Source organism: Mobula hypostoma, chromosome 4 (assembly GCF_963921235.1).
Source record: "Mobula hypostoma chromosome 4, sMobHyp1.1, whole genome shotgun sequence".
NCBI lineage: Eukaryota > Metazoa > Chordata > Chondrichthyes > Myliobatiformes > Myliobatidae > Mobula > Mobula hypostoma.
Window position 1 is genome coordinate 63,962,138 of NC_086100.1, and position 27,411 is coordinate 63,989,548.

The following is a 27,411-nucleotide window of genomic DNA, read 5'->3' on the forward strand; positions in this document are numbered from 1 at the left end:
ATTTTCATAACAAACAAGAGAACATCTGCAGATGCTGGAAATCCAAGCAACACGCACAAAATGCCAAAGGAACTCAGCAGGCCAGGCAACATCTAAGAAAGGAGTACAGTCGATGTTTCAGGCCAAAACCCTTCAGTAGGACTTTATTTTCATAAGTTATTTTGGAGGTGAATTTGTGCATTTTTGAAATTGTATAAAGGCTGGAGAGGAGTATGATTTGACACTACATTTGAAACAGAGAAACCTTGTCTCAAAGTAATACTCATCAAGTTATGTAGCTTTTGAAAAGAAAATAATTCCTGAAATTAAAGTATAAACCAGAAATCAAATAAATGATCAAAATACTTCAAACATTTTACTGAAGTGTTTACAACTAATGTACTTGTAGTGTTCATAAAATAATGAGCAGAACTTGCTGTCAGGGTGAAGTCCTCCCTGCTTGATGTTGATCAATATCGTAAGTTTGTGTTTTATGTTTTGCAGATATACCTTTGTTGCATTACCTGATGGTAATTACTGCCTTGCTTCTAAATGAAAAGATTCTGCACAATAGTAGTATGACCTTGCACAAAGTAATGCTGGGGTGAGGGAAGAGGCTTGTATGCAAGCCTCCAAACCAGGACAAGGTTGTGGTCCTCTTCAAGGATGTAGACAGGGTGACTAAGAAAAGCATTTAGCCTGCTGGCCTTCAACAGTCATGGAGCTGAATACTGGAGTTTAGACATTATTCTGCAGTTGTCTAAGTCATTGGTGAGGCTGCAGTTAGAGTACTGTGTATTGCTTTTGTAACCCAATTATAGGAAAGAAATTGCTAACATGGAAGGAGTGCGGGAAAAAGTTATGGTGATGTTGGCAGGACTAGAGGATCAGAGTTATAGGAAGAGGTTGGCCAGGCTAGGTTTTCATTTCTTGGCACACAGGGGAATAAGGGGAAGTTATAGAAATGTTTAAAATTATGAATGGCGTAGATAAGGTAGATGGTAACAGTCTTTTCCTCAGGGTAGGAGTGCCCAAAGCTAGTAGGCATAAATCTAAGTTGACAGGTGAAAGATTTAAAAGAGGCCTAAGGAGCAACTTTTTCATGCAGAGAGTGGTGAGAATATAGAATGACTTGATAGAGGAAATAGTACAATGGTATCATTTAAGAAGCACTTGGATGGGTACATGGAGGGGCGGAGCTTAGAGGGATAATGTTTGAAAAAAGGAAATAGGAACCAGCTGGGTGGGCACCATGCTCCACATAGACTCTTGGAACTGAAGGGCCTGCATCTGCATTATATTACTTTGTGATTCCATAAGAACAGCTGGAAGTCTTTCTCACTATACAAACAAGTTTGGATCTTGAAACCAGTTTTATCAAATGTCCATAATGTAATATTCGTATAAATTTTGAACATTAAAAAGATTTAAATAATGTGTTGTGTGTATAAACCAGAACCTTATACATTAAAATAATACTGCATTGTTGCACATGATTGTGACTTAATAAATGATTGTCATTGGCGTTGGTATTCACAAGAAACACACCAAGTTTCTGTTGAGTGTATATAATTTTACCATCTATTTTTGCTTCAGAAGAAAACTTATAAAAGGACTGTTGCTTAAATGGAACACCTATTTTGTCACCCTGGTCCTAGAATTTCAACTCTTATGTCCAATGCTGATTTCTGGCAGAATTATAATATTAATGTTTTTCATATTTCCCAAAACATTTCACTGCAACAAGACAACACAGATACAATGGATAAAATAATGTCCTCATATACAATTAAACTCTCCTCACATATTATATAACTCTATGAGATCTAAACTTAATCTGTGTCTGGGTGGCAGAATTTATCACCATGATTGTCCAATTCCGTGGGCCCATTTTTGTGTACATTTTAGTTTGATTCCAATGTCCACCTGCAAAACCAAGAGCAAAATTTACTTAGACATACAACCATTTGAAGTGAGTGGATCTTGAAGTACTCAGATCTTGAAGCTCTAGACTTTGCCAAAGGTATATGATATTCAAAAACAACAAACCTCTACCTGTCCGCTGCGGTCGGGTGCTTCCGATGGTGCTGCATCAGCAAGTTTGCGGCGCTTGGAGGTTCATGGCAGGGAGAGTTTCTCCCTTCTGCCGCCTGCGCGAGATGATGAAGCTATCGGGACTTTGAGACTTTTTTTTACCGTGCCCATGGTCTGCTGTTTATCAAATTATGGTATTGCTTTGCACTGTTGTAACTATATGTTATAATTATGTGGTTTTGTCAGTTTTAGTCTTGGTTTGTCCTTTGTTTCTTGTGATATCATTCTGGAGGAACATTGTATCAGTTTTAATCCATGCATTTCTAAATGACAATAAATGAGGGCTGAGCGTCCTCATAATCTAATCTAAATTGGAAAAGTCAATGATTTTGACAGTGGGATAGATCAACACTAACAGATTCCGGAGTCACTATAGCACTTGAGACTCTTTTTTGAAAAGAATTGCTGTTGGAGTAAGTCAACATGAAGCAGGATGAAAATGTCTTGGCTACTGTGCCAAGTGCTGAAAAGGCAGCTGAATGGAAAAGCAAAGCAAGGAAGGCCAAGAATAATCTGGCAGACGACTGTAAAAAGAGCTTCAGGGGCCTAATAACACTTAGGGATTGGCATCACAAAGAGTCAAAGACAGAAGAGTCCATAAATAGCTGTTGCTGCTGCTAGGAAAGGATTCTTGGTTATGTTTTAACCTCTCTTGTCTTATCTCACACTCGTGGGCCTTCCACTGTTTTAAGTAATTCATGTGGATTTTATCATGTGTATTGACTACGTTTGAAAAGAGCATGCAAACAAATTTTCTAGTTTACAATTATGGAATATAAGTAATTGAAATTAGATGTTGCAATGCCTTTTCAGTCAGAATGTGTTAGTGGAAAACTAGTTATATTGTCATGAGTAAGCAAGCGATTGAAGCAGCCATCACACTTGGTTCCATGGTTTGTTGCCAATAGACCAACCAACAAGAATGAGGGCTTGCAATGCAGTTTTATTATAAAATACCTTGTTATCTCATACAATAATTGTAGTCAAGCATTAGCATGATATAGTAAAGGATTTGAAATGAAAGAGAAGATTGAGAGCTCGGATTGGCTGCTGGTTTGTAGGGTTGCCTGGAGGTTAGGTTGCAAATGTTTTATCTCCAGTTGAGGTGACATCGTCATTGCAAAATTGAGTGTTGTTTCTGCCAAGTGCTTGCGTTTATATTGGTCGGACTTGTTGTTCTGATTGTTGGCTGAGGCGCTGGGCACTAGTCTCCGCTGGGTCTCAGCCAACCAGATAGCTGAGTAATCTCCGCTACCCTGCATCAGTCATTGTGAGCTTTGGTTCCTTGGGTGACCACGGCTCACCCCTTGGCCCTGATCACACAGATTCATAGGTTTGTAGAATGTGTTCAGATCAATATGCTTGTTAACAGAGTCTTCGCTGAGAACCAAGCTTCTAAGAATTCCCTTAATTTCTTGTTTTGTGATTCTGCCTGGATTTTCATAGTTTCTCAGACGAACTTGTGCCCTTCTCTATCTTCATATACTGAGATGAGTGACGGAGGATCTTACAGTATCTTCCTACAGCTAGCTGACGTTCATGTCATCTCGTGGATAGTTTTCTCCTTGTCTGTCCTGCATAGTGTTTGGAGCAGTCTCTATGTTGGATTTGGTCTATTACATTTGGTCTCTCCATGTGGACTCTTGTATCTTTGAGCCTCAAGACGAGCATTCTGATGTTTGTGTATGGTTTGTGTGTTACCATTATTATGTGTGGTTGGAGTAGGCTTCTTGTCATTTAGGAAATATTCCTGATGTACGGTGGAGTTAGCTTCTTTCTCGTCTGTTCAGTAAGAGTTAAAATATTGTTTTTCATCCAAACACATTTTATTAAAAGGAAGAAAATAAATTGAAACATATCAACAATCATTTCTGGGTCATTTTCTATCACTTGGAAAATTTGATTGGGAACTTCCCAGATTCATTGCACTTCCATGATATTTCTTATACAAATTCCCTTTTGATTGGAGCCTAGCTATGGATATTAGTTCATACTGTGCTGAAAGAGATGATCAATTGTCACTTCCAGGGCATCAGGACAACATGCTTTCATTGTGCAGTGTGGACCTTCTCCCCATTCTGATGTTTGTAATTGTCTCACTCTCCAATATTCCAAACTCTGATCTCCAGTACCCTACCTCCCAGTCCCAGCTGAGGCTTTTGACAAAGAGCAATCTCTTCTCCCTGATTTACAAATTAATAATAACAGGAGAAATCAAACTGACTTTGGCAAATCCTTCAAGGAATGGAAGTAATGTGGAAATAACTTTGGCTACTTTTATCTCATTTCCTCAGGCCTGCAAATACTACAATTCCAACTGGAATATTGTGAGCTACAAATACGAAGAATATTCAGGGGACCTTAAACAGTTACCTCGGTAAGTGATTGCACTTTGATGAATGCATTTTAATTCTATTGGTTACTGTTGAAGTATATTGGGTGCCTTATTTTTATCCTAATATGGATGCAAATAAATGTTTGAAGATTAAGTTGCATTGTTGCTATAGTAATGCCAGAAAAAGCTGATAGATTACAAAGATGACAACAACAGATCTCAATCTTGTTTCCTTTAGAAGGTGAACATGTCCCTACAGTACTTATTTGTGCTTCTACTATTTATTTTGATAACCCTGTCATTGAAAGTAATTCATCAAGAAACTTGCAGTGATTGTGTGGCATGAGTGAAAATAAAAATTCTTCCACATTCTTTGCAGAATGTCCATAAGTGTTTTCCTGCCGTTGAAGTGACAAATCTGACAGCCAATCTGTGCATACCCAGCCTGTAGATACAGAATATGTATTAAAAAAAGATAATCCATGATAGCAATATTAATTGAGAGACATACAGTATATCAGTCAAAAAAATCTTTGAATCTGTGTAATTTTTGACAGTAAGAGCACAGAACTTCTTGGGAGTAAGTGAAGGTTATCTTCGGAATGATTTGACAGCTCTTATTGTCAAAAATATTCTGAAATTATTAAAATAGAATCACATAATTAATATTTGCAAAATATAAACAAATGCATACATGAAACTAAGTGAATTTAAGTTATCTTAATTTATTCAAAAATGAAAATGATCTAATATGTAACTTCTCTTCTGCCATAACCAGTCCCCTCTATAGGAGTGATTGGGTTCATGGTCCTTGGCCAGATCTACTCAAAGACTGATTCATCAGGTAGACCCACAGCATAGCTGCAGGATCATTGCAGAAATTTGTCAGTCTATCACTGGACTCTACATTTAGGAATTCCACATTTATGTTCATTTACATTAGAGTCCTGAAAATCTTAACCCATAAGGAAATTCCCATTGTGAAGTTCCACATTAATGTTACTGGATCTTTTCCATCCAAAGGAGAACCCTGATGGGACTTAAAGATAATGAAAGAGTATTTCTGTTGGTATATCACTACCTCAGTACTGCACTGAAACACCAGCCTGAAATGGTGTTCTTTTGAGTAGGACATGGAGTCAGGCCCTAATTGCAGTTGGGGGAAAATTGGAGTTACAGTCCACTTCTAATTATTGATTGATTCATGTCAGTTAAGTAATTGTGCTATTATTTAAATGTCAATAGTTCTAAAAGGAATATGGGAAATAAGAAATCAATTATGTGAATAAGGACACACAAGAAGAATATAATCATAAAGTTTGCAATTTATGAAATGTAAAAATGTTTTTAATGCCCTTTTAAACAAATCAGCAAGATAATCAGAAATGTTCTTTTTTCAAGAAAACAGGTTAGGCCAGAGAAACTGCCTTCACATTCGTTTGAGATTGATCATGATGACGTTGAAAAAGATGAGGTAGGTGTTTATGAAGACACTTGTGAAATTGTTTTGTGTTGTGTTATCTATGTATGTTAATATATTCTCCTCCTTTATAATTATTTTATACTTTATACTTTATACTTATTTTAACAAGTGTTAAAATAGTCTCATCTGAGGTTGTAATACCACCGTAGTGTTGTTTTCCTTCCACTTCTGTGATTGTAGATTCAATCAAATCTGTCATTTGTGTTGCATTCCTCACCAAAGAGACTGAACTGGTAAACAAGTTAGACTTCAGCACATAATTACCTGCAATTAAAACAGATAAACTGACAAAGCTTTGGGAAGGACAAGAGGAATGAGAAATTATTGTACTCATTTCTGCTGTCCTCATTTCAACTGAGTTGAATTCAAATCCTACCAACCTATTTCTAAAGGCAATATATCCGAATGTAATTCTTGATCGATAATAAAACACCAGCAGTGGTTCTGATCCATTGGAGAACAGGACTGCTTACATAAAGCTTTTTGTCTAATTTTTTTTAAGTTGTGCTGTTTACCAGATTCCACCCTCTCCACTTCTTTGCCCCACTGCCCCACTTTTCAGACTCTGAATACTAAGGCTTTCTGATGTTTAAGTTACAGAAATCCACTTTTCAGTTGACTTCCTTCAAACTGTATTGAGTCAGGAGGTAACTGCCTAACATATGCAAGAGGCTTTGTTCAGAAAGAAGATCAAGTATGAATATACAATTTAAGTGCACTATTAATACATTACTACTTTCATGTTTTATAGGATACTACATCTCTATCTTCCTCGAAAGGAGGAGGTGGTGGAGGAGGAGGAATGGGAGTTTACAAGTCTGGCTGGCTTCACAAAGGAAACTTTAATAGTACTGTGAACAACAGCATTACTGTCCGAGTAAGTTGTACTTTCCTTAACTGATTTTATTCACACAGCAGGATTTGTTTTAGATTTCACAATGTGGAACTGTTTCAAGTATTAAGAACACAAGAGAACTGAGCAAAACATTGTGTTCAGCATCATTAGTTTGCAAACATTGCCTCATTGAGAAGCTTAAGAAATACTGCAATAGTATTTTAATTATCGATATTCTATCACTGTGTTTCCCTTTGAGACAGAATTGCTGAAACTCTAAAACTAGAACAAGTTCATTTGACAGCTATACATTTGCTCAGGTAACAATCATGACATGTATTTAATTTCTCTATTAATGTTCCATCTCCTTTTGCAGTCCTTTAAGAGGCGTTACTTCCAACTAACACAGTTATCAGACAACTCTTACATAATGAATTTTTACAAAGATGAGAAAATTTCCAAAGAGCCAAAGGGTTGTATTTTTCTGGACTCTTGTACTGGTGTGTTGCAGGTAAGAAGAGATGATAAACCTGTTTTAATGTTTGCAAAAATCAAAGATCTAGGAAGCATAGCAATATTGCAGAGGTTAAAATCTTGAGCTAGTGCTTTTGAATTCTTTAACTGTTTATTAAAATCTTCACAAATGTTTTACATAATTATTACCCATTCAAATAAACCAGTTGTAGCTGAAAAGAACTATGTGATGCTGATAATGCTCTATGGCTGGTAGTTTGTAAACACAAAGCTGCATTAATCTCTTAAGTGGCCTGGTGCCAATTTTTGTTTGATTATAATCCTAAGAAATGTCTTGGGATATTTCACAAATTTAAAGGCAATGTATAAACATTGTTTATTTATGTCACATGGTGTAATATTTTGTGACAAGGTTAACTAGAGCAACATAAACCATAGAAAGACTTTTATGTGTCATGCCATTTTTCTGCAAAATTTACAACCTCTTAACTACCTTGACCTCCCTTCCATCACTTGCTATGAAGACTGTATCACTCATTGAGACAGGTGGTGATTATTCCATGAGGCAAAATGTGTCTCTTAACTCCAATTGACCCCCACAAAAAAATCATAGCTTACCTACTGGTAAAATGTTGTTCTTTTTTTACTTGCTCTACCACCTACTGGTTATATCAAACATCATAGACTACCTCTATGTTATCTATTCCTTATTACGTCACAAATCTCTCCCCCGTTCATTAAACATCACAAAGCCACTGTCTGTTCAATATCTTCTACTTCCTGTTTACCTCATCTGAACTTCCTGTCCTCAGCCTGCCCACCATTTCCTCTTTCGCATTTCACAGCTTTTTCTCAACATTTTCTCAGTTTTCTCCACTCTGCTGTCATACTATTACCTCTTGCTTCAATTGTTGTACTTTCACTACCCCAGGTATCGCTCAGCAGTTCTGGAGGGAAAAACAGAATTAATGTTTCAGGTTGATGGTTGTTCAGCAGAACCAGGAAACATGCTTTAAATTATAGACCGGTAGAAGAGGTGTAGAGAGTAAAGGTCAGAGTTTGAAAGATGATTGGGTGAGAGAGGTGGTGCAGTGGATGTATCTGGAGGAGGTGTAACTGGAAGGTAATTAATAAGAATAGAGAAGGGAAGGAAACATAAGCAATGCTGGAGATTAACTAACTTCCCTCTCTAGAAATCTGAGATAATGTCAATGCAGCAAATACACAACAGGTCAAGCAAAATCTGTGGGGAGAGAGAGAGATACAGAATTAATGTAACACACATCAAAGTTGCTGGTGAACGCAGCAGGCCAGGCAGCATCACTAGGAAGAGGTGCAGTCGACGTTTCAGGCCGAGACCCTTCGTCAGGACTAACTGAAGGAAGAGTGAGTAAGGGATTTGAAAGTTGGAGGCGGAGGGGGAGATCCAAAATGATAGGAGAAGACAGGAGGGGGAGGGATGGAGCCAAGAGCTGGACAGGTGATAGGCAAAAGGGATACGAGAGGATCATGGGACAGGAGGTCCGGGAAGAAAGACGCGGGGGGACCCAGAGGATGGGCAAGGGGTATATTCAGAGGGACAGAGGGAGAAAAAGGAGAGTGAGAGAAAGAATGTGTGTATTGGCGAGACCCGACGCAGACTGGGAGACCGCTTTGCTGAACACCTACGCTCTGTCCGCCAGAGAAAGCAGGATCTCCCAGTGGCCACACATTTTAATTCCACATCCCATTCCCATTCTGACATGTCTATCCACGGCCTCCTCTACTGTAAAGATGAGCCACACTCAGGTTGGAGGAACAACACCTTATATTCCGTCTGGGTAGCCTCCAACCTCATGGCATGAACATCGACTTCTCTAACTTCTGCTAATGCCCCACCTCCCCCTTGTACCCCATCTGTTACTTATTGCCTCCACCACTGACTCAGGCAGTGTATTCCATGCACCAACCACACTCTGAGTGAAAAATCTTTCTCTAATATCCCCCTTGAACTTCCCACCCTTTACCTTAAAGCCATGTCCTCTTGTATTGAGCGGTGGTGCCCTGGGGAAGAGGCACTGGCTATCCACTCTATCTATTCCTCTTAATATCTTGTATACCTCTATCATGTCTCCTCTCATCCTCCTTCTCTCCAAAGAGTAAAGCCCAAGCTCCCTTAATGTCTGATCATAATCCATACTCTCTTAAACAAGGTAGCATCTTGGTAAATCTCCTCTGTACCCTTTCCAATGCTTCCACATCCTTCCTATAGTGAGGCAACCAGAACTGGACACAGTATTCCAAGTGTGGCCTAACCAGAGTTTTATAGAGCTGTATCATTACCTCACGACTCTTAAACTCTATCCCTTGACTTTTGAAAGCTAATACCCCATAAGCTTTCTTAACTACCCTATATACCTGTGAGGCAACTTTCAGGGATCTGTGGACATGTACCCCTAGATCTCTCTGCTCCTCCACACTACCAAGTATCCTGCCATTTACTTTGTACGCTGCCTTGGAGTTTGTCCTTCCAAAGTGTACCACCTCACACTTCTCCAGGTTGAACTCCATCTGCCACTTCTCAGCCCATTTCTGCAACCCATTAATGTCTCTCTGCAATCTTCGACAATCCTCTACACTATCTACAACACCATCAACCTTTGTGTCATCTGCAAACTTGCCAACCCACCCTTCAACCCCTACATCCAGGTCATTAATAAAAATCACAAAAAGTAAAGGTCCCAGAACAGATCCTTGTGGGACACTACTAGTCACAATCCTCCAATCTGAATGTACTCCCTCCACCATGACCCTCTGCCTTCTGCAGGCAAGCCAATTCTGAATCCACCTGTCCAAACTTCCCTGGATCCCATGCCTTCTGACTTTCTGAATAAGCCTACCATGTGGAACCTTGTCAAATGTCTTACTAAAATCCATATAGATTACATCCACTACACTACCCTCATCTATATGCCTGGTCACCTCCTCAAAGAACTCTATCAGGCTTGTTAGACACTCTATCAGGCTTGTTGCCCTTCACAAAGCCATGCTGACTGTCCCTGATCAGACCATGATTCTCTAAATGCCCATAGATCCTATCCCTAATAATCTTTTCCAACAGCTTTCCCACCACAGACATAAGGCTCACTGGTCTATAATTACCCAGACTATCCCGACTACCTGTTTTGAACAAGGGGACAGCATTCGCCTCCCTCCAATCCTCCGGTACCATTCCCGTAGACAACAAGGACATAAAGATTCTAGCCAGAGGCTCAGCAATCTCTTCCCTCGCCTTGTGGAGCAGCCTGGGGAATATTCCGTCAGGCCCCAGGGACTTAACCGTCCTAATCTATTTTAATAACTCCAACACCTCCTTTCCCTTAATATCAACATGCTCCAGAACATCAACCTCACTCATATTGTCCTCACCGTCATTAAGTTCCCTCTCATTTGTGAATACCAAAGAGAAGTACTCATTGAGGACCTCGCTCACTTCCACAGCCTCCAGGCACATCTTCCCAGCTTTATCTCTAATCAGTCTTACCTTCACTCCTGTCATCCTTTTGTTCTTCACATAATTGAAGAATGCCTTGGGGTTTTCCTTTACCCTACTTGCCAAGGCCTTCTCATGCCCCCTTCTTGCTCTCCTCAGCCCCTTCTTAAGCTCTTTTCTTGCTACCCTATATTCCTCAATAGACCCATCTGATCCTTGCTTCCTCAATCTCATGTATGCTGCCTTCTTCCACCTGACAAGATTTTCCACCTCACTTGTCACCCATGGTTCCTTCACCCTACCATTCTTTATCTTCCTCACCAGGACAAATTTATCCCTAAGATGAAGGCCAATGCACCATATGCCTTCTTAACCACAGAATCAACCTGTGCAAATGGACTTGGATTCCAAGATTCCTCTGATCCTCCACAATAACAAGAGTCTTACCTTTAATACTATGTTCTGCCATCATATTTGACCTACCAAAATGAACCTCCTCACACTTATCTGGGTTGAACTTCATCTGCCACTTCTCAGCCCAGTTTTACATCCTATCGATGCCCTGTTGTAACCTCTGACAGCCCTCCATACTATTGACAACACCCCCAATCTATGTATAATTTACTAACCCATCCCCCCACTTCCTAATCCAGGTCCCTTATAAAAATCACGAAGAGAAGGGGTCCCAGAACAAATCCCTGAGACACACCACTGGTCACCGACCTCTATGCAGAATATGACCCGTCTACAACCACTCTTTGCTTCTGTAGGCAAGCCAATTCTGAATTCACAAAGCAATGTCCCCTTGGATCCCATGCCTCCTTACTTTCTCAATATGCCTTACGTGGGGTACCTTATCAACACCAAACCATCCCAATTGAACCGATGAAAATCAAACTCACGTTCAGAAACCACAAGAAACACCAACATATGACCCCTCTTAGTGTTCCCACTGCTGATCCTGATATCCCAGTCCCTTCAGTCTTGTCGTGATTCCTGATTGTAGAGTGCCAGCTATAATCATCCCTGACTCTGTCCATAGAAACATAGAAACATAGAAAATAGGTACAGGAGTAGGCCATTTGGCCCTTCGAGCCTGCACCGCCATTCAGTATGATCATGGCTGATCATCCAACTCAGAACCCTGTACCAGCCGTCCCTCCATACCCACTGATCCCTTTAGCCACAAGGGCCATATCTAACTCCCTCTTAAGTATAGCCAATAAACTGGCCTCAATTGTTTCCTGTGGCAGAGAATTCCACAGATTCACCACTCTCTGTGTGAAGAAGTTTTTCCTCATCTCGGTCCTAAAAGGCTTTCCCTTTATCCTTAAAATGTGGCCCCTCGTTCTGGACTTCCCCAACATCGGGAACAATCTTCCTGCATCTGGCCTGTCCAATCCCTATAGAATTTTATACATTTCAATAAGATCCCCTCTCAATCTTCTAAATTCCAGCGAGTATAAGCCTAGTTGATCCAGTCTTTCATCATATGAAAGTCCTGCCATCCCAGGAATCAATCTGGTGAACCTTCTTTGTACTCCCTCTATGGCAAGAATGTCTTTCCTCAGATTAGGGGACCAAATACTCCAGGTGTGATCTCACCAAGGCCTTGTACAACTGCAGTAGTACCTCCCTGCCCCTGCACTCAAATCCTCTTGCTATGAATGCCAGCATACCATTCGCCTTTTTCACTGCCTGTTGTACCTGCATGTCCACTTTCAGTGACTAGTGTATAATGACACCCAGGTCTCGTTGCACCGCCCCTTTTCCTAATTGGCCACCGTTCAGATAATAATCTGTTTTTCTGTTCTTGCCACCAAAGTGGATAACCTCACATTTATCCACATTAAATTGCATCTGCCATGAATTTGCCCACTCACCTAACCTATCCAAGTCACCCTGCATCCTCTTAGCATCCTCCTCACAGCTAACACTGCTGCCTAGCTTCGTGTCATCCGCAAACTTGGAGATGCTGCATTTAATTCCCTCATCCAAGTCATTAACATATATTGTAAACAACTGGGGTCCCAGCACTGAGCCTTGCGGTACCCCACTAGTCACTGCCTGCCATTCTGAAAAGGTCCTGTTTATTCCCACTCTTTGCTTCCTGTCTGCCAACCAATTCTCTATCCACATCAATACCTTACCCCCAATACCGTGTGCTTTAAGTTTGCACACTAATCTCCTGTGTGGGACCTTGTCAAAAGCCTTTTGAAAATCCAAATATACCACACCCACTGGTTCTCCCCTATCCACTCTACCAGTTACATCCTCAAAAAATTCTATGAGATTCGTCAGACATGATTTTCCTTTCACAAATCCATGCTGACTTTGTCCAATGATTTCACCGCTTTCCAAATGTGCTGTTACCACATCTTTGATAACTGACTCTAGCATTTCCCCTGCCAGCGATGTCAGGCTAACCGGTCTATAATTCCTCGGTTTCTCTCTCACTCCTTTTTTAAAAAGTGGGGTTACATTAGCCACCCTCCAATCCTCAGGAAGTAATCCAGAATCTAAAGAGTTTTGAAAAATTATCACTAATGCATCCACTATTTCTTGGGCTACTTCCTTAAGCACTCTAGGATGCAGACCATCTGGCCCTGGGGATTTATCTGCCTTTAATCCCTTCAATTTACCTAACACCACTTCCCTACTAACATGTGCTACTAACTCAACCATCCACGAACCACAGCTAGGTAATAAAAATAAGTTGCTGCTGTTAGATTTGGCAAGAAATCTGCAATCCAGTGGTGCCTGTCAACCCTATTGATACACTGTTTCCTTGGCTCACCTTTGGAGAGATTAAAAAAACACACCCATGACTGACATGGATATTCAGTACACAGAACCTGCCTTTTTCGAGGAAATGCAGATCTATAGGAATCTATGAAGTGTTCTCACTATTTATGGAAATGATTGAAGCCACTAATTTGCCTTGTCTTCCATCTTTCTTCCCATGCTCTCTCTCATCTGTTTTCTTAAGATACACATTATACGCTCTCCATTTTTATATTTCAATGACTTTTCAGAATTCTTATTCTTAGTTAATCTCTGATGTTCTCCAAGTTTTGCCCCTTCTGTTTGAGTAGTTGATTTTGAATACCAGGAAAACAAAATTGGATAAGTGTATTCACAAAATATCTAACCATAGAATGGAAAGATATTTAGAACATCAGGCAGCAAGACGTCTGAGGAAGTAGAAATGAAGGACATGAGTAAAGAATGTTAGAAAATGTGAATATTTGAACACACTTTTGCTGTTTTAGTTCAGATACTCACATAGACACAATTATTCATATTCTTTACAAATGCTTAAATTCTGCAAAGGTATAGAATTTTCCTAACAAAGAAAATGATTGGATCAGTTGTTATTGTACAAATATTAAATCATAATGTCATTTCAAAATTGCTTGCTGAAGCTGATTTCAGTTCAATGTCACATGGAGGAGTTTAAGATGAAAGTGGGATGTGACTCTTTAAGTTTTGGAAACATTTAATAACAGTAATGTTCAGATTTTGAAATCTGCAGATTTTCTTTTGCATATGACATACCAGGTATTGGTTATCATTAAGGTGAAGGATCCAATTTACTTGCCATTTACATTTCTCTGTATCGTGAATTTGCTATGATGTGTTGACGCAACATGCACCAAAAAACATCATTCAACAATTATATATTGATATATATTGTTTGCCCATCGTCGTCGTCGATGAAGACCTTGACACCATTGGTAGTGTTGAGACTAGCGCATAATTTGGATTTAAGTGAGGGAGAGTTGCACAGCGTCAGCCTCACTCTCTCTTCCCAATTCCCATCTGGATCCAGTGGCAAGACAGAGTCGAGATGGCTGGAGATGGGACTAGGCGCAGTGGATGACCAGGATGTCTTCTGGTCTTCTGCCTGCTCTGGATCTCTTTATCGCTAACTGCCGACGGAACATCAACCGTTTCGACTTCACCGCACCTTGTCCCCATTCCAACCTCACTCCTTCGGAACGCTCTGCTCTCCACTCCCTCCGCACTAATCCTAACCTTATTATTAAACCCGCCGACAATGGGGGTGCTGTTGTAGTCTGGCGTACTGACCTCTACCTTGCCGAGGCACAGCGACAACTCGCGGATACCTCCTCTTTTTTACCCCTCGATTGTGACCCCGCTAAGGAGCACCAGGCCATTGTCTCCCACACCATCACTGACTTTATCTGCTCAGGGGATCTCCCATCCACTGCTACCAACCTTATAGTTCCACACCTCGCATTTCCCGTTTCTACCTCCTACCCAAGATCCACAAACCTGACTGTCCTGGCCGACCTATTGTCTCAGCTTGCTCCTGCCCCACCAAACTGGTTTCTGCATACCTCGACACGGTTTTATCCCCCCTTGTTCAATCCCTTCCTACCTATGTTCGTGACACTTCTCACGCTCTTAAACTTTTCGATGATTTTAAGTTCCCTGGCCCCCACCGCTTTATTTTCACCATGGATGTCCAGTCCCTATATACTTCCATCCCCCATCAGGAAGGTCTCAAAGCTCTACGCTTCTTTTTGGATTCCAGACCTAATCAGTTCCCCTCTACCACCACTCTGCTCTGTCTAGCGGAATTAGTCCTTACTCTTAATAATTTCTCCTTTGGCTCCTCGAACTTCCTCCAAACTAAAGGTGTAGCTATGGGCACCCGTATGGGTCCTAGCTATGCCTGCCTTTTTGTTGGCTTTGTGGAACAATCTATGTTCCGTGCCTATTCTGGTATCTGTCCCCCACTTTTCCTTCTCTACATCGACGACTGCATTGGCGCTGCTTCCTGCACGCATGCAGAACTCGTTGACTTTATTAACTTTGCCTCCAACTTTCACCCTGCCCTCAAGTTTACTTGGTCCATTTCTGACACCTCCCTCCCCTTTCTAGATCTTTCTGTCTCTGTCTCTGGAGACAGCTTATCCACTGATGTCTACTATAAGCCTACTGACTCTCACAGCTATCTGGACTATTTCTCGTCTCACCCTGTCTCTTGCAAAAACGCCATCCCCTTCTCGCAATTCCTCCGTCTCTGCCGCATCTGCTCTCAGGATGAGGCTTTTCATTCTAGGACGAGGGAGATGTCCTCCTTTTTTAAAGAAAGGGGCTTCCCTTCCTCCACTATCAACTCTGCTCTTAAACGCATCTCCCCCATTTCACGTACATCTGCTCTCACTCCATCCTCCCGCCACCCCACTAGGAATAGGGTTCCCTTGGTCCTCACCTACCACCCCACCAGCCTCCGGGTCCAACATATTATTCTCCGTAACTTCCGCCACCTCCAACGGGATCTCACCACTAAGCACATCTTTCCCTCCCCCCACCCTGCTTTCTGCAGGGATCGCTCCCTACGCGACTCCCTTGTCCATTCGTCCCCCCCATCCCTCCCCACTGATCTCCCTCCTGGCACTTAACCGTGTAAGTGGAACAAGTGCTACACATGCCCTTACACTTCCTCCCTTACCACCATTCAGGGCCCCAAACAGTCCTTCCAGGTGAGGCGACACTTCACCTGTGAGTCGACTGGGGTGATATACTGCGTCCGGTGCTCCCGATGTGGCCTTTTATATATTGGCGAGACCCGACGCAGACTGGGAGACCGCTTTGCTGAACACCTACGCTCTGTCCGCCAGAGAAAGCAGGATCTCCCAGTGGCCACACATATTAATTCCACATCCCATTCCCATTCTGACATGTCTATCCACGACCTCCTCTACTGTAAAGATGAAGCCACACTCAGGTTGGAGGAACAACACCTTATATTCCGTCTGTGTAGCCTCCAACCTGATGGCATGAACATCGACTTCTCTAACTTCCGCTAATGCCCCACCTCCCCCTCGTACCCCATCTGTTACTTATTTTTATACACACATTCTTTCTCTCACTCTCCTTTTTCTCCCTCTGTCCCTCCGAATATACCTCTTGCCCATCCTCTGGGTTCCCCTCCCCTCTTGCCTTTCTTCCTGGACCTCCTGTCCCATGATCCTCTCGTATCCCTTTTGCCAATCACCTGCCCAGCTCTTGGCTCCATCCCTCCCCCTCCTGTCTTCTTCTATCATTTTGGATCTCCCCCTCTCCCGCCAACTTTCAAATCTCTTACTCACTCTTCCTTCAGTTAGTCCTGACGAAGGGTCTCGGCCTGAAACGTCGACTGCACCTCTTCCTAGAGATGCTGCCTGGCCTGCTGCGTTCACCAGCAACTTTGATGTGCGTTGCTTGAATTTCCAGCATCTGCAGAATTCCTGTTGTTTACAGAATTAATGTAACTGGTTGATGATCTTTTCACAGAGCTGACAAATTCTGATGCGACAGACTGTGATTAAAATCATTGAATTCTATTTTAATTCCTGGGAGGCTGTAATATTCCTGTGTAGATGAGATTATATCCCTTGGCATTCACCGGGCTTTATCAGAAAAAGATAACGTGTTAAGGGCAAAGAGTTTAGAGCTTTAGTGAGATAAAGATTGAAAGTCACAGACAGGTGGAAACTCAGGGCCACTCTTTGACTAAATGGAGGTGTGTTTTTGCTAAGCAGCCACCCAAACTGTTCAGCTTCTCCAGTGTAGGGTAGACCACATCATGAGCATCATGTGAAGTGTACTGAGCTGGAAGAGGTACATGTGAATTACTGCTTCCTCTGGACAGAGCGTATGGATGTTTAGATGACAGGAAATTAAGAGAGAACCATCACTATTCCGAACTGATTCTTTGACCTACAAACTTATGTAACTTTCAAGGACTCTTTGCAGCTCATGTTCTCAGTATTTTTTATTATTGTTTGCGCAGTTTGTCTTCTTTTGCACTTTGGCTTTTTGTCAGTTTTTGTTTACGTAAAGTTTTTCATAAATTCTATTGTATCTCTTTTTTATCCTGTAAATTTCTGCAAGAAAATTAATCTCAAGGTAGCATAATCATATTTTGATAATAAATTTACTTTGAATTTTGAGAAAAGGGAAGGTGGAAACGTGAACCTTGGAATCATGAAGAGGGTGCTGAAAGGAGTGAAGTAGAGGAAATGCTTTGGTAGTGCCTTTACTCTGAAAGTGGCAGATAGAGCAGAGAATATGGAAATGATAGAAGACGAGAATGAAGGGAATCCTATCCTTCCTTTGGGTGGGAGGAATGTAGGAAATGGAAATGAGAATTCTATTAACTGTGGTGTGGAGGAAGGCATGGTTAAGAAAGATGAAAGACACCTAGGAAACAGTGATGAGGAACATAAGAACATAAGGAATAGGAGTAGGAGTCGGCCATCTAACCTGTTGATCCTGCTCTGCCATTCAATAAGATCATGGCTGATCTGGCCATGGACTCATCTCCTCCTGCCTGCCTTTTCCTCATAACCCTTAATTCCTTTACTATGCAAAAATCTATCCGACATTGTCTTAAGTATATTTACTGAGGTAGCGTCCACGGTTTCGTTGGGCAGAAAATTCCACAGATTCACCACTCTCTGGGAAAAGCAGTTCCTCCCCATCTCCATCTTAAATCTACTCCCCCGAATCTTGAGGCTATGTCCCCTTGTTCTAGTCTCACTTACCAGTGGAAACAACTTTCCTGCCTCTATCTTATCTATCCCTTTTACAATTTTATATGTTTCTATAAGTTCTCCTCTCGTTCTTATAAATTCCGGCGAGATCAAAACCAGACAACTCAATCTCTCCTCATAGTGTAACCCCCTAATCTCTGGAATCAACCTGCTGAACATCCTCTGCACTGCCTCCAAAGCCAGTATATCCTTCTTCAAGTAAGGAGATCAGAACTGCATGCAGCCTCACCAGTACCCCGTACAGCTGCAGCATAACCTCCCCGCTCTTAGTTCAATCCCTCTAGCAATGAAGGCCAACATTCCATTTGCCTTCTTGATAGCCTGCTGCACCTACAATCTAAACTTTTGTGATTCCTGCACAAGTACTCCCAAGTCCCTCTGCACAGCAGCATGCTGCAATTTTTTTACCATTTAAATAATAATCTGCTCTTTCAATTTTCCTTCCAAAGTGGATGACCTCACATTTACCTCCATCTGCCAGACCCTTGCCCACTCACCTTCTCTGCAGACTCACCATATCTTCTGCACAATTTGCTTCTCCACTCAATTTAGTGTCATCGGCAAACTTAGATACACTACATTCCGTCCCCTCTTCCAAACCGCTGATGTATGTCGTGAACAGTTGCGGGTCCAGCACTGACCCCGCGGCACACCACTCACCACTGATTGTCAACCAGAGTAACACCCATATACCCCAACTCTGCTTTCTATTGGTTAACCAGTCCTCTATCCATGCTAATACATCACCCCCAAATCTATGCATCCTTATCTTATGGATGAGTCTTTTTTGTGGCACCTTATCAAACACCTTTTGGAAATCCAAATAAATAATGTCCATCTGTTCCTCTCTATCCACTGCACTCGTTATATCCTCAAAGAACTCCAGTAAGTTTGTCGAACAGGACCTGCCTTTGCTGAATCGATGCTGCATCTGCCTGATGGATCTATTTCTTTTCAGATGCTTTGCTATTTCTTCTTTAATGATAGCTTCAAGCATTTTCCCAACTACAGATGTTAAACTAACTGGCCTATAGTTACCTGCCTTTTGCCTACACCCTGTTTGAACAGTGGTGTGACTTCTACTGTCTTCCAATTCACCAGGACCTGCCCAGAGTCCAGAGAATTTTGGTAAATGATCATCAAAGCCTCTGCTATAACTTCTGCCATTTTTTAAGTACCCTGGATGCATTCCATCAGGACCAGGGGACTTATCTATCTTCAGGCCCTACCTCTTAGCACTACTATTGTATTATACTATTATACTACTGTATCAAGTTCCTCACTTCCCATCACATCCATAACATCTCTCTTTGGCGTGCTAGATGTGTCCTCCACCGTAAAGACCGACACAAAATAGCCATTCAAAGCCTCGGCTATTTCCTCATCACCCAATATCAATTCCCTCTTCTCGTCCTCCAGGAAACATACATTCACTTTAGCCACCCTTTTCTGCTTTATATAATTATAAAAATTTTTACTATCCATTTTTATATATCATGCTAGTTTATTTTCATAATCTAGCTTCCCTTTCTATATTACTCACTTCATCGTCCTTTGTTGCTTTTTAAAGTTTTCCCAATTTTCCAGTTTCTCACTACTCTTAGCGACTTTGTATGCACAAGTTTTTAGTTTGACACCTTCTTTTATTTCCTTAGTTATCCAAGGCTGGCTCTCCCCATCCTTACTGTCCTTGCTTTTAACTTTTGTCGAGCACTGTGAAAAATCTCTTTGGAAGTCTTCCACTTGTCCTCAACTGTCCCACCATATAGCCTGTGTTCCCCAGTCTACACTAGCCAAATCCTCCCTCATCCCATTGTAGACTTCATTGTTTAGGCATCATACACTGGTTTTATTTTGGACTATTGCTCCCTACATTTGTATGAGAAATTCAATCATACTGTGATTACTTTTTCCAAGCAGATCCCTAATGACAAGATCACTAATTTTACCTGCCTTATTCACAGGACCAGATCTAAGATAGCGCATTCCTTGTAGGTTCAGTAACATGCTGTTTAAGAAAACCATCAGAGATGCATTCTGTGAAGTCCTGCTCAAGTCTGCCTCAACCAACTTGATTCACTTAATCTATGTGCTGGTTAAATTCCCCCACCATTGTCAGAACAGATATCTCAGAAACAGAAACAAAGAGATTGGAGTGGAGTCCTTATAAGCAGCCAGCTAGAAGGAGGTGTATCAACATAGCTGTGAGAGTCTCTTAAATGGATACTGGTTATTAAACCATTGGTTTAGAATAGGAGTTCTCAAACTGGGTCTACAGACCCCTTGGTTAATAGTAGAGGTCCATGGCATAAAAAGTTTGGGAACACCTGGTTTAGAAGAACATAAAGAAGTTCAATACAAGGAGAAAGGAAGAATTATAGATATGAAATGGTGAAAGCAATGTGCAAGTTAGCAGCTTAAATGATGAAACTTTCAAGTGTGCAAGAGAGTAAGAAGCATTATCAATGCAGTAATCAATCATTCAGAAAATGAGATGTGGGAGGGTACCTGAAATAAAGATTGTTCCTGAAATCCCACAGAATGATCTTTGTAGTTTAGTCCTATATAGGTTCCCAAAGCAGCACCTCGGATTTGGAAGAAAGGTATAAAGTTAAAGAAAAAGTGAAGGAATATGAGAAGGAGTTTGGCCAAGCAACGACAAGTTTTCTATTTTACATTGACCAACACTCTTCATGCAATAAGAAAATCAGCTAGTTAAACCGGAGAAAAAGTGCATTAGTTTGAGGTGCACTCATGATTCCATCAACTGGTATGATCTGATGCTTCTGTGAGAAACCCTCAGTCCCATTACTTAATTTGTTCTTTCTGATGGCTATCTATCAATATTTCAGTAACATCATAGGTAATGCTGCAAAAGAAATGTGTAGATTAGGCATAAAATCCCTTCCATTCTAGCTCAAAGTCCATTCGATACTCCAAAAAAGCTCAACAAAGACTGATAGAGGTTAAAAGTTATGAGGTTATACTGAGGAAAAAATGGATTTGTATGGTTACATCTACTAGTTCCAACTAGAGGGTAATAGTTGACATTTTTGACTTGTCATTTCAGCTTTAGAATTGTACAAAGTAAAAATTTGTCCTCACCCTAAAGCTATTTGAATGCTATTTGTGGGATGATTCTATTTTGCAGATTAATCTGGGCATAGAATGATGTCATCAAAGTGTAAAAGCATAATAAATTTCCATTAGGAAATGGAAAGTTGTACTTAATGTAGCTTTGCTTTCACCTCTGCATTGTGGTTTAAGTGAGTAATGTGGGCAAATATACTTGGCCGACACCCAATGGCAGTTATATACAGGCCTCCCAACAGTAGCTGGGATGTGGAGCACAGAATGCAATAGGAAATAGAAAAGGCGTGTCAAAGGTGCAATGTTATTATTGTCGGGGAGATTTGAACACGCAGGTCAATTGGGAAAACCAGGTTGGTAAAGGATCTCAAGACAGCGAGTTTGTTGAAGGCTTACAAGCTGGCTTTTTAGAGCAGTTTGTCATTGAGCCTATTAGAGGATCAGCTATATTGGTTTGGGTGCTATGTAATGAACCTGAGGTGATTACGGAGCTTAAGGAGGTAGTGATCACAATATGCAAACACGAGAAATTCTGCAGATGCTGGAAATGCAAGCAACACACATCAAAGTTGCTGGTGAATGCAGCAGGCCAGGCAGCATCTCTAGGAAGATGTCGACTGTACCTCTTCCTACAGATGCTGCCTGGCCTGCTGCGTACACCAGCAACTTTAATGTGTGTTGAGTGATCACAATATGATTGAGTTCAACTTGAAGTTTGATAGGAAGAAAGTAAAGTTTGATGTAGCAGTATTTCAGTGGAGTAAAGGAAATTACAGTGGTATGAGAGAGGAGCTGGCCAAAGTAAACTGGAAGGAGCTTCTGGCAGGGATACCAGCAGAACAGCAATGGTGTGAGTTTCTGAGAAAAATGAGGAAGCTGCAGGATAGACGTATCCAAAAAAATTAAGAAATACTCAGATGGCAAAATAGTAACACTATGGCTGACAAGGGAAGTCAAAGCTAATGTAAAAGCAAATGAGAGGGCATAGAACAATGCAAAAATTAGTGGTAAGACTGAGGACTGGGAAGCTTTTAAAAACCTACAGGGAGCAACTAAAAGAGTCATTAGAAGGGAAAAGATGAAATATGAAAGCAAGCTAGTAAACAATATCAATGTGAATAGTAAAAGTTTTTTCAAGTATTTAAAAAATAAGAGAGATGATGGTCGATATGGGACTGTGAGAAACTGAGGCCAGAGAAATAATAATGGAGAACAAGGAGATGGCAGATGAACTAAATAAGTATTTTACATCAGTCTTCACTGTTGAAGACACTAGCAATGTGCCAGATGTTGAAGGGTGCAAGGGAAGAGAAGTTACTATTACAAGGGAGAAGTTGCTCAAAAAGCTGAAAGACCTAAGGGTACATAAGTCGCCTAGACTAGATGAACTGCACCCTAGAGTTTTGAAAGAGGTAGTGGTAGAGATTGTGGAGGCATTGGTAATGATCTTTCAAAACTCATTGGACTCTAGCATGGTGCCAGAGGACTGGAAAATTGCAAATGTCACTCCATTCTTTAAGAAAAGAGGAAGGCAGCAGAAAGGAAATTATAGACCAGTTAGCCTGACCTTAGTGGTTGGAAAGATGTTGGAGTCAGTTGTTAAGGATGAGGTACTTAGGGACACAGGACTAGAAAGGACAAAGTCAGCATGGCTTCCTTAAGGGAAAATCTTGCCTGACGAACTTGGAATTCTTCGAGAAGATTACAAGTAGGATAGATAAAGGGAACGTACTGGATGTTGCATACTTGGACTTTCAGGAGGCCTTTGACAAGGAGCCACACATGAAACTGCTTACCAAGTTAAGAGCCTATGGTATTACAGGGAAGTTACTGGCATGGTTAGAGCATTGGCTGATTGGTAGGAGGCAGTGAATGGAAATATAAATTTTCTTTTCTGGTTGACTCCCAGTGACTAGTAGTGTTCTGTAGGGGTCGGTGTAGGGACCGTTGCTTTTGCTGTATATCAGTGATTTAGATGATGGAATAGATAGCTTTGTTGCCAGTTTTGGAGATGATATGAAGCTTGGTGGAGGGGCAGGTAGTGTTGAGGTAACTGGAGGCTGCAGAAGGACTTAGACAGATTAGGAGAATGGGCAGGAAAGTGGCAAATGAAATATAGTGTTGGAAAATGCATAGTCATGCACTTTGGTAGAAGCAATAAATGTGCAGACTATTTTCTAAATGGAGAAAAAATCCAAAAATCTGAGATGCCAAGGAACTTGGGAGCCCTTGTGCAGAACACCCTGAAGGTTAACTTGCAGGTAGAGTTGGTGGTGAGGAAGGCAAATGCAATATTAGCATTCATTTCAAGTGCTCTAGAATACAAGAGCAGGGATATTATAAGGCACTGGTGAGGCCTCACCTTGAGTATTGTGAACAATTCTGGACCCCTCATCTAAGAAAAGATGTGCTGGCATTGGGGAGGGTTCGGAGGACGTTCACAAGGATGATTCTGGGAATGAAAGGGTTATAATACAAGAAACGTTTGATAGCTCTGGGTCTGTACTCGCTGGAATTTAGTAGGATAAGGGGGGATCTTATTGAAACGTTTTGAATGTTGAAAGGCCTAGACAGAGCAGATGTTTCCCATGGTGGGAGAGTCTAGAACAAGAGTGCACAGCCTCAGGATAGAGGGGCCTCCATTTAAAACAGAGATGTGGAGAAATTTCTTTAGCGAGAGGGTGGTGAATTTGTGGAAATTATTACCACAAACAGCTGTGGAGGCCAAGTTGTTGGGTGTATTTTAGGCAGAGTTTGATTGGTTCTTGATTGGACACGGCAACAAAGGTTACAGGGAGAAGGCCAGGGAGTGGGGCTGAGGGCCACGATTGAATGGAGGAGCAAACTTGATGGGCCAAATGGCCTAATTCTGCTCCTGTGTCCTGTGGAGTCAATATTCTGCTATAACTTCTCCTTGATGTCCTTTAGTCAAAGCTTGTTTGCTCAGTGCAGAAGTTCAATCAGTTTGTATTGCTTCAATGATGAGGCATAATTCAAACATTTTCAGCTTCATACTCTTGTTTCCTAAGACATGCCATGCCTATGTATTATTTACAGCTGCAGGAACAGTTTCAATTGTGAGAATTGTTGGGTTAGATTAACATTCAAAAAGCACACATTTATGCCAACTGGCAAATCAGCAAAAGCTGACCCATTAACTCACAATGTGGTGAGAGTTCAAAATCAGCTCTAAGTTTATTTTTGGAAGATGCAGTGGATTGGGGTTTAAGATAACTTACCAAACATTCCTTTTGATTTAAAGTAGAACAACAAAACTAGAGGTCTTCAAATCAAAGAGAGAATTCATTGGCACATAACATCGATACCACACTTTTGTTGGAGCTGAGCAAAACTAATTTCAGACTTTTCCCCTTCACCTGTATTAAATATCCTTGGTTTCCTTTCCTCCACTAGGAATGGACCCAATAGCTGAACTCCAAACTATGGCTTCACCAGTACTGAAATCATTCTTATTGATGTAATGGAATGCTCTCTACAGAATAATATTTTTTTTTACGCTGCAGTGTTTCAAATTGAATAACATGAGCCAACTGGAGCCTGTACTGTGTTTTTCACTTAGATCGCTAACATGAAATCTTAAAAGGTTCACACATTTTTTCCCTCTATTGAAGTTACCTGGCATGTGATTTCCAGCTTTTCCTGCTTTTAATCTTGAACCCTGTATTCCAATTAATAAAATACCAAATGAGAGGTTATTCTGCTATGATATGAGTTTGCATAACATGAATTGGTTATGATGCAGCTGATGAACTATGGCTTATGATTTGCGTTATGCAGGCCGCATTGGTTTTGTGCAACTGCGATCGGAAAAATCTGTTTAGATCTGTGCTCTGAAGGTATCTGCAGCTAGTTCTGCTGTAACATGACTTTCTATGTCATACATAGTGATCATACAATAGCAAGACAATTTGCCTCTACTATTTTTTTCATTATGACTCTGGCAACCTGTGCTTGGGCCGACGGAGGATCATACCGGGGTTCAATTCACACCACTGTCTGTAAGGCGTTTGTACATTCTCCCCATGACCACATGGGTTTCTTCTGCTTTCTGTTTCCTCCCACATTCCAAAGACGTACAGGCTGGTAGGGTAATTAGTCACATGGGTTTAATTTGGCGTGTGAGCTGGTTGGGCCTGTTACCGTGCTGCAAGTTTAAATCAAATAAGAATAATATACTTGGACCATAGATCTCCCTGTACATCCACATCTTACAAAATTTTTCTTAACACGTGTTCACTTTCATACCTTGCTTGCCTGCAATGGGAATTAACCACATTTTATTGTGTTAAGTTTCATCTTAATTTCATCTCACACGTTCAAGGATCAAAATTCAAAATCGTTTAATGTGATTTCCTGTGCACAAGTGTGAAGGAAAATGAAGTAATTGTCCCTCCAGATCCACTGCAGCACAAAAAGCACAATAATAATAAAAAACACAATAAATATAAATACGTAAGATAGCTTGTATACGTAGATTGATTGTATGTCCATAAAGTGATGCCAGGCACAAGAGTGTCTATATATAAGGTGACTGCCGGGAAATAATAAAGTAGAGGTGGCTGGGGGCATGGAGGGATAGGTTAGTAAGTGAAGGTTTTGATCAGCCTAACTGCTTGGGGTAAGTAACGGTTTCTGAGTCTGGTGATCCTGGCATGGATGTTACATAGACTCCTCCCTGATGGGAGTGGGACAAACAAACCATGAGCAGGGTGGGTGGGATCCTTCATGATGATGCTGGCCCTTTCTGGTACCTTTCTGTGCATATGTCCTTGTTGGGTGTCTGCCGCAGTGCAATTTCCGTATAGCAAGCAGTAATGCAGCATGTTAAGATGCTGTGTACTGCGCATTTATAGAATGATATGATTATGGATATGCATAGTCCAGCTCTCTTCAGTCTTCTCAAAGGAGATGCATTGGTGCACTTTCCTGTCAGTGTAGCATGTGTTCTGGGACCATGAGAGGTTGTGTATCGTGTGCACTCCCAGGAGTTTGAAACTGCTTGTAGTTCCCACTGCTGTGCCTCTGATGTGTGAGTGGGTGCAAGTTCCTCTTTTGTCTTGTTGACATTAAGGAAGAGATTATTTGCCTGGTACCAGACCTCATGCTCTTGCACCTCCTCTCTGTAGGCTGTATCTTCCCATGATATCCTGCTGCATTATATCAGTTTCACTACCCAGTTCATATTCCTGCTGTTTTGTGTCAACTACAAACATAGAAATTGCAGTTCGCATTTAGTTTATTAATATAGAAAAAGAAACAATAGCATCAACAGCAGTCCCTGTCAAATGCCACTATATTCACCTTCCTTCGGTCCAAAAGATCATGGGTCACCACAATCATAAAAAGTAAGAGCAGAGTTAGGCCACTCCACTCACCGAGTCCATTCAATTATGGCTGATTTATTTTCCTGCCTTCTCCTCATAACCTTTGATACCCCTACTAATTAAGAACCTATCAAACTCCACTTTAAATATACACAATGAGTTGGCCTCCATAGCTGTCTGCGGCAATGATTTCTGTAGATTCACCATCCTCTGGCTGAAAAATTCCACCTCATCTCTGTTCTAAAGGGACATACTTGTATTCTAAGGCTGTGTCATCTGGTCCTAGACCCTTCCAGTCTTGGAAACATCCTCTTCACATCGACTCTGTCTAGGCCTTTCAATATTTGGTAGGTTTCATTTAATTCCCCCTCATTCTTCTAAACTCCAGTGAGTAAAGGCCCAGAGCCATCAAATGGTTCTCATACATTAACCCTTTCATTCCTGGGATCATTCTTGTAAACCTCCTCTGTATCCTTTCCAATGCCAGCACATCCTTTCTTCGATATGAGGCCCAAAACTGATCACAATACTTCAAGTGTGGTCAGACCAAAGTATTATACAGTATTTTTGCTTTTATATTCTAGTCATCTCAAAATGAATGTTAACATTGCATTTGCCTTCCTTACTATTGACTCAAAATTAAAAATTGTCTCTGAATTAGCTCCCTGTTTAGAAAATAGTTTACACCTTTATTCCTTCTACCAAAGTGCATGCCTATATGCTTCCCTGCACG

General features: G+C 41.2%; 1 protein-coding gene across 5 annotated transcripts in view; it reads left to right on the forward strand.

Moving 5' to 3' along the window:
- dock10 (dedicator of cytokinesis 10) overlaps positions 1-27,411 on the forward strand; it is a 299,700-nt gene that overhangs the window by 162,161 nt on the left and 110,128 nt on the right. For all 5 annotated transcript variants that reach the window (XM_063045871.1, XM_063045867.1, XM_063045869.1 and 2 more), the window contains 4 exons: positions 4,368-4,450; positions 5,810-5,882; positions 6,643-6,768; positions 7,103-7,237. In XM_063045871.1, coding sequence (XP_062901941.1) covers positions 4,368-4,450; positions 5,810-5,882; positions 6,643-6,768; positions 7,103-7,237 — 417 coding nt within the window. The remainder of the gene's footprint in view (positions 1-4,367; positions 4,451-5,809; positions 5,883-6,642; positions 6,769-7,102; positions 7,238-27,411) is intronic.